This window comes from Marmota monax, unplaced genomic scaffold (genome assembly GCF_021218885.2).
Source record: "Marmota monax isolate L192 unplaced genomic scaffold, Marmota_monax_Labrador192_F-V1.1 WCK01_AAM20220418_F8-fsc00076, whole genome shotgun sequence".
NCBI classification, from domain to species: domain Eukaryota; kingdom Metazoa; phylum Chordata; class Mammalia; order Rodentia; family Sciuridae; genus Marmota; species Marmota monax.
In genome coordinates, this window is record NW_026692843.1 from 513,054 (window position 1) to 530,347 (window position 17,294).

General features: G+C 36.2%; 1 protein-coding gene and 1 pseudogene across 5 annotated transcripts in view; one reads left to right on the top strand and one right to left on the bottom strand.

Moving 5' to 3' along the window:
• Plekha1 (pleckstrin homology domain containing A1) overlaps positions 1–17,294 on the top strand; it is a 61,318-nt gene that overhangs the window by 24,963 nt on the left and 19,061 nt on the right. For 4 of the 5 annotated variants that reach the window (XM_046448826.2, XM_046448827.2, XM_046448825.2 and 1 more), the window contains exons 3-5: positions 1,342–1,398; positions 4,761–4,806; positions 11,714–11,811. In XM_046448826.2, coding sequence (XP_046304782.1) covers positions 1,342–1,398; positions 4,761–4,806; positions 11,714–11,811 — 201 coding nt within the window. The remainder of the gene's footprint in view (positions 1–1,341; positions 1,399–4,760; positions 4,807–11,713; positions 11,812–17,294) is intronic. The other variant, XM_046448828.1, reaches the window with a different exon arrangement.
• Positions 2,215–2,945, bottom strand: LOC124095524 (ATP synthase F(0) complex subunit B1, mitochondrial-like; annotated as a pseudogene).

The following is a 17,294-nucleotide window of genomic DNA, read 5'->3' on the forward strand; positions in this document are numbered from 1 at the left end:
TCACTTTAATATGAGTGATTCTTGAAGACATACATTTCCTTATCCAAAATTTTTTTTTAAAAAACAACCTAAGTATAAAATATTAGACTATGACTAAACTTTTAAAAACTTAACATTAAAAACTATAATTTTGTTTTATATACATATTTATTGATTTATATTTGAAAGTTTGGACATCATATACAGTTCAAAGCAGAACATAATGCAGTTTTACTCTACATAAGAGTAAATATTTTGAAAAGACTGTCCCTATCAACAATAACCAGCTCAAGTTTGGGAACCTTAACACTGAAATGTCTAAGCTTTCAATAAGCTTATCTGATGAAGGTACTTCCTAACTATTCATTGGAATAAGCTGTAGATTTGTTTTTTAATTATTTTTCAGTTGTAGTTGGACACAATACCTTTATTTTATTGTATTTATTTATTTTTACGTGGTGCTGAGGATTGAACCCAGGGCCTCGCACATGTGAGGTGAGCACTCTACCACTGAGCCAAAACCCAGCCCCTTTAGATTTTTTTCTTAATGTGCATTATTATAAAGTCAGGAGAAAAGTTGATCCTGTTTCATTTTTAGCAGAGATGGTTTTCAAAGTCAAGATTTAGTTTTACTTTTAAAATCTTATATCATTCTTTTCATTTATATTCTTCATTACTTTTTCCCAGGTTCGTTTTTTTTAGTTTTGCTACTTCCATCTTCCTCTTTTATAAACTACCTAGTTATTATATTTCACGGTGCATTGATTAAAGCATAATTTTGATTATGTATCTGCTCACCAGCCTTCTTCATTGGTTTCAACACTATAAATTCATTTATCCTCATTTGTCTCAACATTCCCTACGTATGATTTAGGGAGAATCAATATTTTGAAAAAAAGTCATCCATATAGATTAAATGTGGTATGACAAACACTAAGCCATTTAAATGAGAGAAAAATCCAGCATTTTTTTTTCAGGATATACATTTGATAAAGAAGTTTTAATAAAACAGTAATATGTGTAGTTTTCTAAAATTTCTTACGGTTTTATTTGTTTATGTTTTCAATGTCTTATCCTTTTTTGTGGCTTTTTAAGCTTATGAAAAAGAACATTAGTTTGACTACAATGATAAAAACAGACTTTCAGTTATAGACTGCATACAAATGGAACAGAGGAGTTGCCACTTTGTTATCCAAGTTTCTATCTTAGTATCAAGCCTTGTGATACATAACAGAGAAAAGCTGATTTCTAAAATGTGACCTTAACAACTCTAATTTCTTAGCTTTAGAATATATGAAACATTATATTATAAATAAATGTATAATGTTGGCTATTAATTATATATTAATAATTTGTTTCTAGAACCTTCCTTCTGGATCATCACGTGTCGGAGCCATTAAACTTACCTATATTTCAAAGGTAATCTTTATACTTTGTTTTACTTTCATATGTGAACTAAAATTCCTCCTAGTGCAAGTGTGAACAAAAGCAGCAGTTTCTATTCATTTAAAGGGTATATCACTCTGAAAACAGTACCTGATTACTACAGGTAGGAAGATCCTTAAATTGACAAAATTGGGAAGAAAATAAATTCAATCTTCAGGATGTGATGAATTACAAAAGTTAATACTAATGTTTGTGGTCAGATGCTTGAACATCAGAATGAGAAAAATCAGTTAACTATTTTGAGAAGATCTGGAGAAGAGTTTTCTAAATGTGTGGTTGTTTTTTGTTGCTATTTTGTTTTCTTGTAGTGCTGGGGAGCTCAGGGGTGCTCTACCATATCCAGAGCCTTTTTAAAATTTTATTTTGAGGCAGGGCCTCGCTACGTTGCTGAATCTGGCCTGGAACTTGAGATCTTCCTGCCTCAATAGCCACCGTATCTAGCTCCTTTATTCTTTTTAATTTTGTTTTAATCATTACTTTATTGCAAGATAATGGATTAATTTTAAATTTAAATTGTAACTTGGTAATCTTTCACCAGGCAATATGTTTTAATAAAAGCAAACCAATTTTTAAAAAGCAATCAAAGAACAACTCAAAATGCAGAATAATGATGAGAAATATTTGGCCAACAGATTTAGCTGTCTCACTAAAAGAAACTTGAACTTTTCTTTTTTAGAAAAAATAAACTGTAATTTCAGTAGATAGCAGTAGAGAAAGATTTTGTCCCGTAGAATAGTTTTCATTTACCCAGTCAGTTGTGTATAGCTGTCTCAACTGGGACAGATACATTTACATAACCGGCTTTGCTTGAGCCTTCTTTCAAGCAGCTGGAGATCTGTAATGCACTTGGCAGTCGCTTCATTTTCCTGCTGTGCAGAGATGCTCTTGTACACAAGCTTCTCCACCCAGTTTATCATGTGTTCCTGTTCCTTTCGATGCATCATATTCTGCACAGAGATATGATAATCCAGGCAATTCTTTACCTCCCTCCAAGGCCATAGCAATGTTATTCCCCTGGACATCAAAAAGATAGTGGTGCTTCTGAACCAGTGCCTGCTTTGACTTCTCCAACTCAATTGGAAAATTCTCCTGGATATGTTTGATGGAAGCCTTCAACTCTTCTAGTTGGGCAATTTTTTGTTCATTATCAATAAATTCTCCAGTAGAGGCACCATATTTTTTAATTACATAGACGAGTAACCCCACTATTGATATGGGAGAGAAGGTCTCTGGGGTAATAATCACATCTATTTCTCTGGATATAAAATATAAGATAAGCCCAGTTCCAAGCATGGAGGGTCCTGTTACTCCAGTTTTAGGATAAAGAAACTGGAAGAATTCCTCAGGGATCAGCCCAAGATGAACTTTTCCTCCATATCCAGGAAGAGGTGGTAGAGGGGCAAGATGTGACTGCCCAGTATGAAAGATCCTTGTTGCCTGCAATATCCCGGTCCTAGGAAGGTTGCATTCCTGAGACAGGGCCGCTTTGGCGGCAGCAAAAAGTACCACCAGGAGACCATGGTCAGCAAATGTCCAGGTAGCAGGCTTAGTGTCCCTGTGACTCCGACCAGAGACTGTAGGGACCCCAGCTCCTTTGTTTTTGACATTATGTTTATGTTTTATTTTGAGGAAAATGTGGACTATCTTCACGTTGAAAGGATGATTTTTATTCCTTCTTTTTACTTTGTTTCTATTAGTTTCTGTTTTCTTTTTTATTTGTTTTTCTGGTGCTCTTATAGTACTATTTTTCTATTATTTTCAAAAATAGAGATTTTATATTGATCAGATAGCTGTTTCCCTTTTCTTTAATTAGTGTTTTAGAAAGAGACATGGAGGTGCTAGTGTGTGATTGTTTTGTTTTACACAAAAGCCATAAGAAGTTTGTTGGTAAAGTATGAGATGCGAAAGGTATCACACAGTGCTGTTAAATAATGTACACTGATACACATACTGTGATTATTGGCAAAGATGGATCATTTCAATAGAATATTGATTATAGATGGGCCTCTGTTCAGAAGACAGATACTTTTTTAAATAAAAGACTTCATCAGTATTACAATAAAGCTATTCATTCTCATTGAAAAAACATATTTTTCTTAAAAAATATTTTTTAATTGTAAATGGATCTTTTATTCTATTTATTTATTCATTTATATGCGGTGCTGAGGATCAGACCCAGGGCCTCACACATGCCAGACAAGTGCTCTACCACTGAGCCATAACTCCAGCCCCGACAAAACATATTTATTAGCCTTCAGACAACAAAGAGGCTGAGGCAGAAGGATCACAAGTTCAAAGCCAGCCTCAGCAAAAGTGAGGTGCTAAGCAACTCAATGAGACCCTGTGTCTAAATAACATACAAAATAGAGGGATGTGGCTCAGTGGTTGAGTGCCCCTGAGTTCAATCCCTGGTACTAAAATAATAATATTAATAACAACAACAACAACAACAGTAACAACAACCTCTTCTCTGTGCAGTTCTGACTTTCTGTCTGTCCTACGGCTTACTGAAGTTTGAGATTTACAGTTTGTACTTTAGTTTAGACATTTCAACTTATTTACCCAGAATTTATTCCCGGAACAAAGTTCAGTGTGACGCAGCTGTGAATTTGTAGTTGGGATCAGAATTCCTTTTGAAGGTACAAAATAGATGCCACAATTATGAGTTCTTCCTCTCGGCAACAGCATAGTGATAGTCATGCATGGGATTCTGAGAGCTTCTTATTTGGGGATAGCAGCAACCAGGTGTAGCTAGTTGCTTCACTTTCTAAAAGGAACCTTGTGCTGCACTTAAGTAAGTGGCCCCATTACCCTCTATTCTCCTGTAAAAGTGGGGATTAAGTACCTTGTTAATTTCTCATAGCATATTAATGCCTTCTGGATTTGGGGACTTCAAATACACAGTCTTCCCCTTGCCCACCCCCATTTCACTTAGAGTTCACAGCTGATTTTGAAACATGACATTTGAGAACAATTCAGAGCTTATAGATTATTCATTGAGGGAGTTTTAAAGATGATGTTAAATGAAAAATATTTATGTGTGTGACAAAGCCTACTGTTTTACTTTCAACTTCTTCATATTTCCTTCAAAGAAAAAAACAAGGTTTTTCAAAGAAAGCATGGAAGTACCATTTGTTTTAAACATTACATGTGAAACTCAGATTCTATACTTAATTGCTGCTGTTTTTCAGTTGCCTTTGAAGTTTAATTTCAGATTTATATGATAAGTGTTCATCATTGTTGGGAAAGTATACATGTGAGAGTTTATATGATATTTGAGTTTGGTTAGAGTAGTGTTGAAGAATTGAATAACGCATCTCTCTCTTTCTTGTTAGGTTAGCGATGCAACTAAGCTAAGGCCAAAGGCTGAGTTCTGTTTTGGTAAGTAGCCATATTTTATGTTACTTACTTTAAATTAGATTGATATAATTAATTCCATCAGAGTAAAAGAAAACAGTCACAGAAAACACAGAGAGTAAACCTGTGGCTTAAAGAGTTATTTTAAGACAAATTTCTTTGCAGTCACCATCCAGGTAAGTCAATAAAACTTTGTCCCAATCCCCAAACCCAAAACTTCTTTCTGTGCCCTATCCTAGTCACAGCCTCCTCCCTGCACCCATGTTATCTTGACGTTTATAATAATCACCTTCAGTGAGATTTTAGGTAATTTTTAATTTTATACCTAGTATTATTCCATATTATTAAACACGTAAATAATGAAAAAGATTTGGTTTTGAGTTTGTCAGTTAGGAGAAATTTATAGTTTGGAGGCAGGAGTAGTTGAGGTTATTAGATTGCCTTGTTGAGCAGATATTTAGTGACTACCTTGTTTGTGGCAGACACTGTGCTTACATTGGGATGATGAGGTGAACAGGAGCAGTTGCTGCCTCTAAGGCTCTCAGAGGCTGGTTGTCTCACATGCAGACACAATGTTAGGTTATTATCATTACATTTATCAAAATACATAAAGGGGGGTATAGTCTATTAAAGGAAGAACCAAGAAAGAACTCCACACCTTCATAGGGGACCTCAGGAGTCAGGGGAACCACACTGGATGAAGTGCTGAGTTTGAGGCCAAGTAAACTCCTGATCATCCTTTACATTGGGGAGAAAGGTAGGAGGACCACATGGGCAGAGGTGTGCCAGGTAGAATATGGTGTGTGTGGGCTGAGCACTTGGTGAAGCTGGGGGCAGTCGTGAGAGGCTGGAGTAAAAAGGCAGGCATAAGTCTGCATGGGGTGGGTTGACAAGTGACCACATATAAATAAATAAAATAAAGTCATTGTGTCCATGTACAACTAAAGAAAAAAAATTTTTTTAAATAATAAGATTTTTAAAAAAAAAGGAAAAAAGGAAGAGAGAAAGTGAAGAGCATATGGAAGCAACCCATAGGTGAAGTAGCTTGGTTTGGGAGAGCCTTGATGCATATTGGTTCAGTCGCATTTAAATTGCTGTACTTAAGGGCCTGAATTACCATGGTACCAATGGGAGAAAGAAGAAGGTTGGAAAAACATTTGAAGTCCCCAAAACTTGGATGCTGGATGTACGGGAGCTGAAGGGAAGAGAGAAATAGCAAGGAAATTTATGTTAAGAAATGAGGGGGCTGGGGATGTGGCTCAAGCGGTAGCGCGCTCGCCTGGCATGTGTGCGGCCCGGGTTCGATCCTCAGCACCACATACAAACAAAGATGTTGTGTTGGCCCAAAACTAAAAAATAAATATTAAAAAAAAATTCTCTCTCTAAAAAAAAAAAAAAAAAAAAATGAGGGAGCCAGGCATTGTGGCGCACGACTATAATCCCAGCAACTTGGGAGGCTGAGACAGGAGTATCACAAGCAAAGCCAGCCTCAGCAATGACAAGAAGCTAAGCAACTCAGTGAGACCCTGTCTCTAAATAAAATTGAAGATAGGGCTGGGGATGTGGCTTAGTGGTTGAGTGCCCCTGAGTTTAATTCCTAGTACCCCAAAAAAGAAAAGAAAAAAAAAAGGAATTGAGGAGATCTGATGCGACAAGGCAAAATGTTTGGTAGGAGGTTGAAGGGGTGAGGGAACTTTCAAGTGGAAATCTTCTGGTGGCAATAACTGATAACTGGCTAAAACTGGAAGATTAAGAATGGAGAAGGTCTAGGGGTAAGCACCACCAAAAAACAAACCAACCAACCATGAATGGAGAACTGGAGAGGGAGATGGTTGAAGCTGGGAGAATTAATATTCTCTCAGAGAATATCCTAGTGGACACTGGTAGTGGGAGAGACAGAAATTAGGAATGGCCAGCTGACATAAAGAGAGACTATTTACATTGTTGTAAAAAAAGTTACTTTGGGAGGCAGAGTTAATGTTACAATTCTTTGCTCTCTCTTACTTGCAAAGGGCAACTTTCTTTGGCAGGCCATAAATTAGGAATAGCATCTGATGGTAATCATATATCCAATAAGAAAATATGATAGGAGCAGGATGGAATACAGCAGTTGGAAAAGTAGCTATGAAGCTATTGCATGGTGGTGCAGGCCTGTAATCCCAGCAGCTCAGTAGGCTGAGGCAGGAGGATTGCAAGTGCAAAACCAGCTTCAGCAAAAGGTGAGGCCCTAAGCAAATCAGTGAGACTATGTTTCTAAATAAAATACAAATAGGGCTGGGGATGTGGCTTAATGGTTTAATCCCCAGTCAACCCCCTAAAAAAAAAAATAACGTATTTACTACAAATTATACTATTGGTTATTAAATAAGAACATACCTAGGAGCCTTACAAATGATGGCTATTGGGGGCAAGTCAAGTAAGAATTTTGTATTTTAGAATATTTAAAGAATATACTTTTTGACAAATCTTTATTTGTAAAATTTCAAACTTAGAGTTTGAAGGAATAGTATAAAGTAATAAATTTGACATTCATAATTTTGGGATATTTAAAATAGATGATTTATTTGGAATCAAAGATTAAGATTAATCACTTACTGGTCTCTCTATAGTTAGTTTATTATTAGTCTTCTATTGCAGTAGAGAAATGAGTCATAAAATGCTTACTTTCAGAGAGAGAGAAAGAGAGAGAGAGAGAGAGACAGACACTGGCTTCTAAAATGAACCACAATTTCCATTTCAAGTTGCAACCTAATCTGACAAATTGCTCCAGAACAGTGGGGACAAGAAACACTCAAACCTCTAATAGACATGTATGAACCTCACTGTATAAAGATAGAAGGAAGATAGAGGAATAACAGGTACCTAGGCAGCTTAGAGGAAGAGGCCAATGAAGAGCTAACCATTTTGGGTCCTTCCCTACCCTGACTCTAGACCTGGAAATTTTCTTAGAAGAGTCAGCAGCCCCATAATCCAAGAGAGTTCACACGGGTTTTTTTTTCCCAAAAAAATTCTTCCCATATTATTATATATATATTTTTTAGATACCTTTATAGTTATACATAGTAGTTGGGTTCTAGTCAGTCTTTTTAACACCTCTTTTTAAAACATGAATAGATAGCCCAGAATTACTTAATATTTAAGGAGAATTATCAAATAGGAAAAGAGACATGAGACAATGCCAAACTCACGTGAAAAATAAAAAAAAAAATCTAAAGGTAGGACAAAGGTAAAGAGGTAAGAGGAGAGAATTAAGAAAATTAGACACACTCTCAAGGAAGTCCAGCATCTAAGAGAGGAGAGGGCAGAAAAAGAATAGATTAGGGGAACCTGACAAAGAATGAGATAACGTGTTTTATCATCACTTAATATGTAACCACAGTTGAGCCATAGTCAGTGCTGGGTTGTGAGATGATTTGTGTTTGCAGTTAAGCTAATGTTTATGCTTTAGTTTTTATTTCATTTATTTTATTTATTTGGATGGTAAAGATTTGGAATAAAGTTGTCCAGGGAAAAGGCAGGAAGCACTCAAGCCTTGGGCACATTCATTGTTCATTGAGCTTAAAAAGATGACAACATAGAGATGTCCTAGTTTTTTTTTTTTTTTTTTTTTTTTTTTTTTAATTCAGAGTCTCTTTCCCTGTTTCCTCTTGCCTCTGATATTGCAAATATACCGCTTTTCAGTAATTTGCTTTATATTTTCCACAATATTTCCATAGTTCGTGAAATCTCTGAGGATGATGATGGAGAATAATATTCTGTCCCAGGCACTATGCTAGGTTTTTGCATGTATCATTTCTACCTCTCAAGGAAGGGGTAGTTGGCATTTCTGTTTCACAGATGTAGAAAATAGGGCTTAGCAGTCAAATGATGTTTATGGGATGATTCTGCTTGTAAGAGCATCAGCCAGTCAGGTCTGACTGATTTCCAGGCTCTGATTTATTTATTTTTTCTACAGCAGATCACTGTGCCTCTCTTGCTGTGATATAATAAAAGTATGTGAGTTTTTATTCAGACTTCAAGGTGTGCCAGAAGTCTTTTAAGAGATTTAGCAGCCTCCCTTCCTTCTCTTAGAAGAGGTTTTTCTAGAAATGTTATTCATTCAGAAATGTGTGTATTAAACACTGACATTGTACCAGGTGTAGTATATTAATTACTGTTGAGATTTTCAAACTCTCAGCATTCTGAGTGGATGCCCAAACAACACTGAGCTGGGAGAAACCATCGTGAGGGCTGAGTCTCAGCCCAAGCTGTGAAAGAGTCTGAAAGCATACTGTATTGACAGCTGAGAGTTAAAAAACACAAGTTGTATATTGACATATATGATGTTCTTGCTAAACATATGTAACTCACTAGTTTATCTTAAAATTTTCTTTATGGTATTTATCATTTCTCCAGTCTTTAGAAGAATATAAAGGAACAATTTACAGTGTGTTAATATTTAGTTTCCAGACTAGTTGTTCAGTGGCACTTCATGAACATTTTTATTTCCTTTCTGAGACCCTCACCTTAATCAAGGAAGCTCTGGTTTGGTTCCAGTCCCAATTTCAAAATCTTGTGTGTTGGTAACTTTTTTTCCCTTGAGGGTTTTCATTTCTTCCTTAGTCTTATTCAGCTGGATGCTAGTACATCATTTCAAGTTTTGGTGCAGACTTTTGAAAGTTATTTTTATATTTTAACAACAGTGTAGCTATTCACATGCAGTGTAACACATTGCAACAGTGTAGCTATTCACATGCTTTAGCTTCTGTAATAATATTTATGTTTTTAAATATAAATCCACATTTTATATAATAAATAGCTTTAATTCAGAAACTATCTTTGTAGCCAGCTATATATGCAGATGTACTTTGCTTTATAAATAGCCCCAGTCCCTATGTATATGTAAATTGCGTTAGAGGCTCCAAATATATGAAAAATTTAAATGTAAAGAAAACTCCTAAGGGCTTGAAAAATGAAGGTCTTTATTTTTCTAATCTTTTTTTTTTATTTTAATTTTAATTTGTTCTTTTTAGTTATACATGACACTAGAGACTATTTTGACATTTATGCAAACTTGGAGTATATCTTATTCTAATTTGGATCCCAGTCTTTATTTTTCTAATTCTAAGTAAGGGAAGTTCTCTAAATACATGAAATGTAGAGGCATTAAAGGAAAAAATTGGTAGAATATTTCTGTTTGATCAAAAAATACCATGAACAAAGTGAAAAGTCAAAATGACAGACTAGGGGAAGTACTTCATGAAACAGAAAGGGTGGATGATAAACAAACAACTCAGGAGAAATATGAGTAAAGCTCATGGAACAAGTACAGATGACTAATAAATGTGCCAAAGTAATTTGTCACAATAATTAAAGAAATTCAAATATAAACAAGGTATAATTATCCACTGATTAGGTTTTAAAGATTTCTCTATCAAAGTCCAGTCAAGAAAACATAAGTCTCAGGGGATTTAAATTATTATAGGTAATTGGTTACTTAAATGTTGAAAGAACATAAAGGGAATGTTGAAGTCACCCACAAATTAGAAAATGTGTGAAGCAGTCTACCCCAGGACCAGAGAGACAAAAATGAAAAGGTAGACTATCATCTAGGATTTGGAGAAGCAACCACTAGGGAGCTGCCAGGGCTCCTGAGGTGCCTGAGGGCACCCTGCCAGGATGGTGTAGGGAGCACCAGAAGGTCCTGGAACAGTAGCTAGTTGTATGCTGCTGTTGGTGGGAGGTCAGGAGCAGAGTAGTCAAGAGTATCCACTCTCATCCTCCTCCCTACACCTTTCAGGCTTCTACTAGTACCTCCCATGGGCAGAACATGACCCTGTTTGTAAGGAAGCCTAGGAAGTTACTTTGTGCAGACTTCAGCCCTAATGTTACATAGCCCTGGGGCTGAAAACAGTAGGTCTGTAACTAGCACAGGTACTAATGACCAGTTCTGGTGAGGAGGAATAAGTGAAAGGAATAAGTAAGTATAAATGGATTCAGCCTTTTTACAAGACAATAACTAATACCTATTAAAAAATTTAAGTGAATTCCCTGTGACCAGCAAGTCTGTGTCAAGAAATCTCATAGAAATACTAGTCCAAATATGGAGAAAGATATGATGGGTTTTTTTTTTTAATTTTTTTATTAGTTGTTCAAAACATTACAATGATCTTGACATATCATACATTTGATTCAAATGGGTTACGTAATCTTAATCTTATTTTTCCACGTATACAGATTGCAGGATCACATTGGTTATACAGCTGTGTTTATACATAGGGCCATGTAGTGTCTATTGTATTGTGCTGCCCTTCCTATCCCCCCCTCCCCTCCCCTCTTTCTACCCAATCTACTGTGACACGTTTCTCTCTCTTTTTTCTTTCCCCCCCACACCATCTTATATGTAATTTTGCATAACAATGAAGGTCTCCTACCATCTTCCGTGCAATTCCCCTTCTCTCTCCCATTCCCACGCACCTCTCCTCCCTATTTAATGGTAATCTTCTTCTCATGCTCTTCCTCCCTGCTGTGTTTTGAGTCGCCCCCCCCCTTATATCAAAGAAGACATTCTGCATTTGTTTTTTAGGGATTGGCTAGCTTCACTTAGCATAATCTGCTCTAATGCCATCCGTTTCCCTGCAAATGCCATGATTTTGTTGTTTTTTAGTGCTGATGTTTTGTTTTGATATTTTATCTAATTTAAAAAATTGGAGATATCCTGAGTGTCTATTGTTGGGGGATTGACGCACTGTATTGTGGTATATCCATTTAATGAAAAATGTGCCCATCAAAGAATTTTCCCTATGTAATTGGGTTATTTTATATAGGCAAATATATTTTGTCAAATCCAAGAAAGTCTCAAAGTGTTGAATCTAGCAAGATTTTTTAGCTGCTGTGAACAAGTTTAGAGGTAACAAGTATAATATTTTATGTTTATTTTTCCTTCCAACAGTTATGAATGCAGGAATGAGAAAATATTTCCTACAAGCCAACGATCAGCAAGATCTAGTAGAATGGGTAAATGTGTTGAACAAAGCTATAAAAATCACAGTAAGTATTTGGATTTTTTTTTTTTTTTTTTTTTAACAATTTTGAGTGTCTGGAAGTAATCTTAACATTTTGAAAATGTACCTACCAAATGTCCCCAGCTTTCTGTCAGGTCACATACTTGAGCTTTGTTTAAAAGACAGATGTTCAGAATGTGAAATAGTTCTCTTGTACCTGGTGACCATCAGACATTTTATCAGCCCACAAATGCATTTCACCCATTATGTACCAATAAGGATATATATTATTGGAGATTTTAACCACTTCTTATGTTGCTGGGGGAAATACATGTAGCATGTAGAGTTCTATCTTGAGGGCATGTCATTTTTTCTTCCAGAGTAGAAGAGGCTTTCTGCCGGGTATGTACCCAGGTGATGGTAATAGGCCTAAGCCCCGATAGGGCAGGAGTTGAAGATGGGAGCAAAACAAAGGGAAATGAAGGCTAAGAAATGAGGTACAATATAGGGATCCAGTGGGAAGATTGTGGCAGCTGGATGGTTCTGCCCAGGTGGCCCTAAGGAGTTGACCTTAGGCACTAGCTTTCTAACCTCTCCTGTGCCTTTTCCTTGAGTTCCAGAGCTTGGTACTCTTTGGACCTTCCTCTACTCCTACAACCTCTTTGCTTCTGACATGAGCTTTTTTTTTCTGTTGAACATTAATATTTATTGATTATTTATACTATGACAGGCGTTGAACTGAAGGTTTTACCTAAAAACCGAGGCTTAGAAAGATCGAGTGACTTGTACAGTTTTCAGAACTGGTGAACTGTGGGACTGGGAGCCCGGGGATGGTCTATCAGGTTTTGGAGCTTAGCTAGCTCTGAAGTGCACTGAACAAGAGCCTATCCTGATGTTTTATTTTACTACTGATGCTGATGGGCAGGAGCATAGGGTGTACTCCTGACTGAGCCTTGCTGCACCTTCTACACTAACAGAGAAACACATTGTAGGCTGCCTGGAAAGGCTTGGGAAGGAGTTCCTGTGAGGATTGTGTCAGCTGAAGGGTGTTTTTTTTGTTGTTTGTTTGTTTGTTTTTTTAAGTTGTAGTTGGACACAATACCTTTCTTTTATTAATTTATTTTATGTGGTGCTGAGGATGGAACCCAGTGCCTTGCACATGCCAAGCAAGTGCTCTACCGCTGAGCCACAACCTCAGCCCCTAAAGGGTGTTTTAATTGTGAGGTTATTTACTGGCTCTAAACAACTTGCTCTTAAAGAACAAAAGCCCAAAAAGTCAGCTTGTTAGTCACTTGTTAGATTCCTTCTAAAATGAATGATCCCACATTTACATTACAGCAGAAGGAGTTACTGTAGCTAAAGCTGTTTACACAGGTGGATTGAATTTTTTGTCTTCAGAACAGTCGGTTACCACATGATGGAACATTAAGTTATTTTGGGTTTGCAGTTTTAGGAAAGGAATATTTTGAACTGATTCAAAAGTATGTATATATTTTTAAAATATTTATTTTTTAGTTGTAGGTGGTCACAATATCTTTATTTCATTTTTATGTGGTGCTGAGGTTTGAACCCAGTGCCTCACAAGTTCTAGGCGAGCACTCTACCACTGAGCAACAACCCCAGTCCCAGAAGTATATATTCTTAAAAAGTTTTCATTGATCATTTTTTCAGTAGATACTCTCTACTTGAAAAATAAAGACAAGGGGCTGGGGTTGTGGCTCAGAGGAGAGCGCTTGCCTAGCCTGCATGAGACACTGGATTCGATCCTCGGCACCACATAAAAATTAAATAAAGATATTGTGTCCACCTATAACTAAAAAAAAAAAAAAAACAATATGTGGTATCTTTCCTGAATTATTTTTTTTACAATTTACAGTAATAAGCATCCATCTTTTTAATGTTTTAAAATGTGGATTTTTAATTAGCTTTTGTGGTTTTGCAGCTTTATTTCATGTTGAAATTTTTAGTTTTTTTATTGATGTTTTATAATTGTGCATAATATTCAGATTCATTGTAACATTTGTACATGTACATAACATAATTTGATCAATTTCATTCCTTGGTACATCCCCTAAAATTTTTAATTTTTGAGGTAAATTTGTTAGTAATGGTTTTTATGATTCACATTTAGGAAATATAGAAATCCTTGACTCAGCTGGGTAAGGTGGCACACACCTATAATTCCAGCAGATTGGGAGTCTGAGGCAGGAAGACTGAAAGTTCAGTCAGCCTCAGCAGTGGCAAGGTGCTAAGCAGCTGAGTGAGACCCTGTCTCTAAATAAAACACAAAACATGGCGGGGGATGTGGCTCAGTAGTTGAGCGTTCCTGAGTTAAGTTGCCAAGGCAAGTTTTGATCCTCCTGCCTTCCTTGGCCTCCCAAGTAGCTAAACCTGGGAGTACAGGTGTGTGCCACCATGCTCAGCTCTACTATAGATTTAATTTAAAAGTCAATTTTAATGTAAAAATTAATCTTTTCGGTTGTGTTACAAACTCAAATTTGACTTTTTTTTTTTTAATGGCCACTGAGAGCAAGTTGAAGTGTGAACTGAGTATAAGACTTTGGTTCTAACAAAACGGTATATGTGCCCAAGAGTGTTAGCTGGGCCTTCTGTTTTAAAGTAATATTTTTAACTGGCATGTCAGGTGGAGAGCACTGCCTCTAAATAAAATACAAAATATGGCTGGGGAGGTCCAGGAATTTGTGTCTGAACCTTTCAGGTTTTAGCTTCAAGTACTGTCTAATTAGTAAATTGAACATCAACCTTCCCTTTAACTCTAAGAAATAAATAGCATTTCCATTTATTTCCGTCATAAATAACAAAGTCTGTTTTATTCATCTCTTTACTCTCTAATTATTTTTACCTTTTCTTTTTTTTTTTAATATTTATTGTTTTTTTAGTTTTCGGAGGACACAACAACATCTTTGTTTGTATGTGGTGCTGAGGATCCAACCCGGGCCACACACATGCCAGGCGAGCGTGCTACTGCTTGAGCCACATCCCCAGCCCCAAATTATTTTTACCTTTTCTTTTCCTACTATTGGAATTTTTAACATTAGATTCATAAGGAAATACATGCTAAAATGCATCCAAATCTCACATGAAAAACAATCATGTTTTTAAAAAAAGAAAGAAAGCAGGGAAAGGCAATAGTCGGACCAGACCTGCTTAGTGTCTGACACTTGCTCTCACCCTCCCCTGTGAGACCACATTTCTGATTCTCATTAACAGTTGACTTATTTGGAAACTTGTGGCTTAGGGTTCTTGAAAATGTAGCTTAATGGCTGAATTTAGACTAACTTTTCATTCAGAGTACCTAAATTTAAAAAAAAAAATTAATTGAAAATGTATTTAATTAATTGTGTGTGTGTGTGTGTGTGAGAGAGAGAGAGAGAGAGAGAGAGATACATTGAAGGTTGATTCTAGGGTTTTGTGTATTTAAGGCAAGTACAGTACTACTGGGCCACTTTCCAAAGCCTAAGTACCTATAATTTTTAAGGGAGTTACATATATTTATGGATATTTGGCTTGTATTGTTCTTAAGATAATAAGGTAACTATAAGTTAGGTAGTTTTTGTTACAAAATGCAATTCTGAGTTAATTATTAGACTTGAACATTGGAGTTATGCTATGTTTAACTTTTGATTTTATTATAGGGACAAATTGGAAGCAGTTGGTTTAACAGCATAAGGAAGGATTTTGTGGGGAGGGTACCAGGGATTGAACTCAGGGGCACTCAACCACTGAGCCATATCCCCAGCCATATTTTGTATTTTATTTAGAGGCAAAGTCTCACTGAGTTGCCTCAGTGCCTTGCTTTTGCTGAGGCTGATTTTGAACTCAAATGATCCTCCTGCCTCAGCCTCCTGAGCTGCTGTATTACAGGTGTGTGCCACTGTGCCCAGCTGAGGATTTTTAATATACTATAATTTTGGAAGAAAAATGGAAAACCTAATATAAATTTCAGTAGATTTTTGAGTTACACTAAAGATTTTTCTTAGGAAATTACCATATACAGCTGAACTCTCAACTTCTTGTAAAAAGGAGAAGCTACTACTTTTTTTATAAGTCTCCTCTTGACAGCACATCTCATCTAATGTAGTTAAAGAGATCATTTTCTCTCTGGTTTCAAATTCTCTTTATGGTGTTTTTGTTTTTTAGTAAGATAAAAGGCGACATTTTCACTGTCAAAATCATTTAGATACATGATGCTGTTTATTAGAAAAGTGTATGTTTCCTCAGCAGGTTGTTCTAGGGCATGATGTTCTATTTTTCGTTGGCAGCTAAAATTCTGTGTACTCCTGTGGTGCCTTTTAAGCAGTCTAAAATGTATAGAACTTGAGGTATCCAGGATTCACTTTCTGATCTTCCTTTACTGTTTCTCTTTTTCTCCTTTGTTTCTGCCAGTGACTGGCATTGTAATATAAGTTCACATCAGAAGCTGAAGGATTGGGCCCAAAGACTGAGTGGAAGCATCACCAGGGAGGCAGGGTGGAAGGGAGAGGTGAAGGAGTTTTAAAGGTCACCTATGAGACAAATCATTTATATCCGTAAACAGTTATGTCCAAGTTTGTGTGGTCTGCTACAGCTCAACATCCTCTCTCACAGGCATGGTCTGTGTTTGCTAATTATTTTGCAAAAAAGCTGCTTTTCTATAAACCTAATGAGAGTGGCATCATATAAAAAGAACACAGGTTTTGGAACAATGTTTTCTTGAACTATGGTTTGTGAAACACATCCCTCAAAAACACTTAGTGTTTTCTCTTACAATATATTGTTTTTGGGATTGCACTCTAGATTTTTTTTTAAATCAGAATTTCTGGATATAAAGCCTGAGGATCTGAATTTGTCAATAATGTTCCTGGGTGATACCTTGAGCACATTTCAGTTTGTGAGAATCCACCCTACCTTGGGATCATACTACTGCATGATTAGGGACTTTGGATACAGCATGAATGGAGTGTCCTTTAGTTCTCTTGGGACTTTGTTAACAGATTAACTATGTAACATTTAATCTTAAATGTTTTTATGCCACTAGTTTTGTGATTTTCAGTAGTATTTATTATAATGTTTCTAAAAGACTGCAAGATCCCCAAATGTCCTTTACATTATGTTAAGTATCATAATTGATGCTGTAGGTTTTACTACATTTTATTCATAGCCTTAAAAATTTATCATTCAAATTCAAACCATAAGCTGGGCGTGGTTGTGTACATATAATCCCAGCAGTTTCCAGAGGGCTGAAGCAGGAGGATTAAAGGTGGGGATGTGGTGCCCAGTGTTCAATTCCCAGAAAAACAAAAAAAAGTTCATACCATGTTTAACAGTCTATAGACAAAAATATTGATTAGCTGAGTATTTTATTTGTGGTCCCTAGTTGGGCCACAAATAAAAGCTAAAGTATATGCTAAATATGATTCCACATCAGTTAGGCATACATGTATGAGATTCTCCTGTTATCACAGTCATTATTTGTTTATACTATGAGTGATTTATCATTGATTTCAGAATTGGAATCTCATCTTTAAA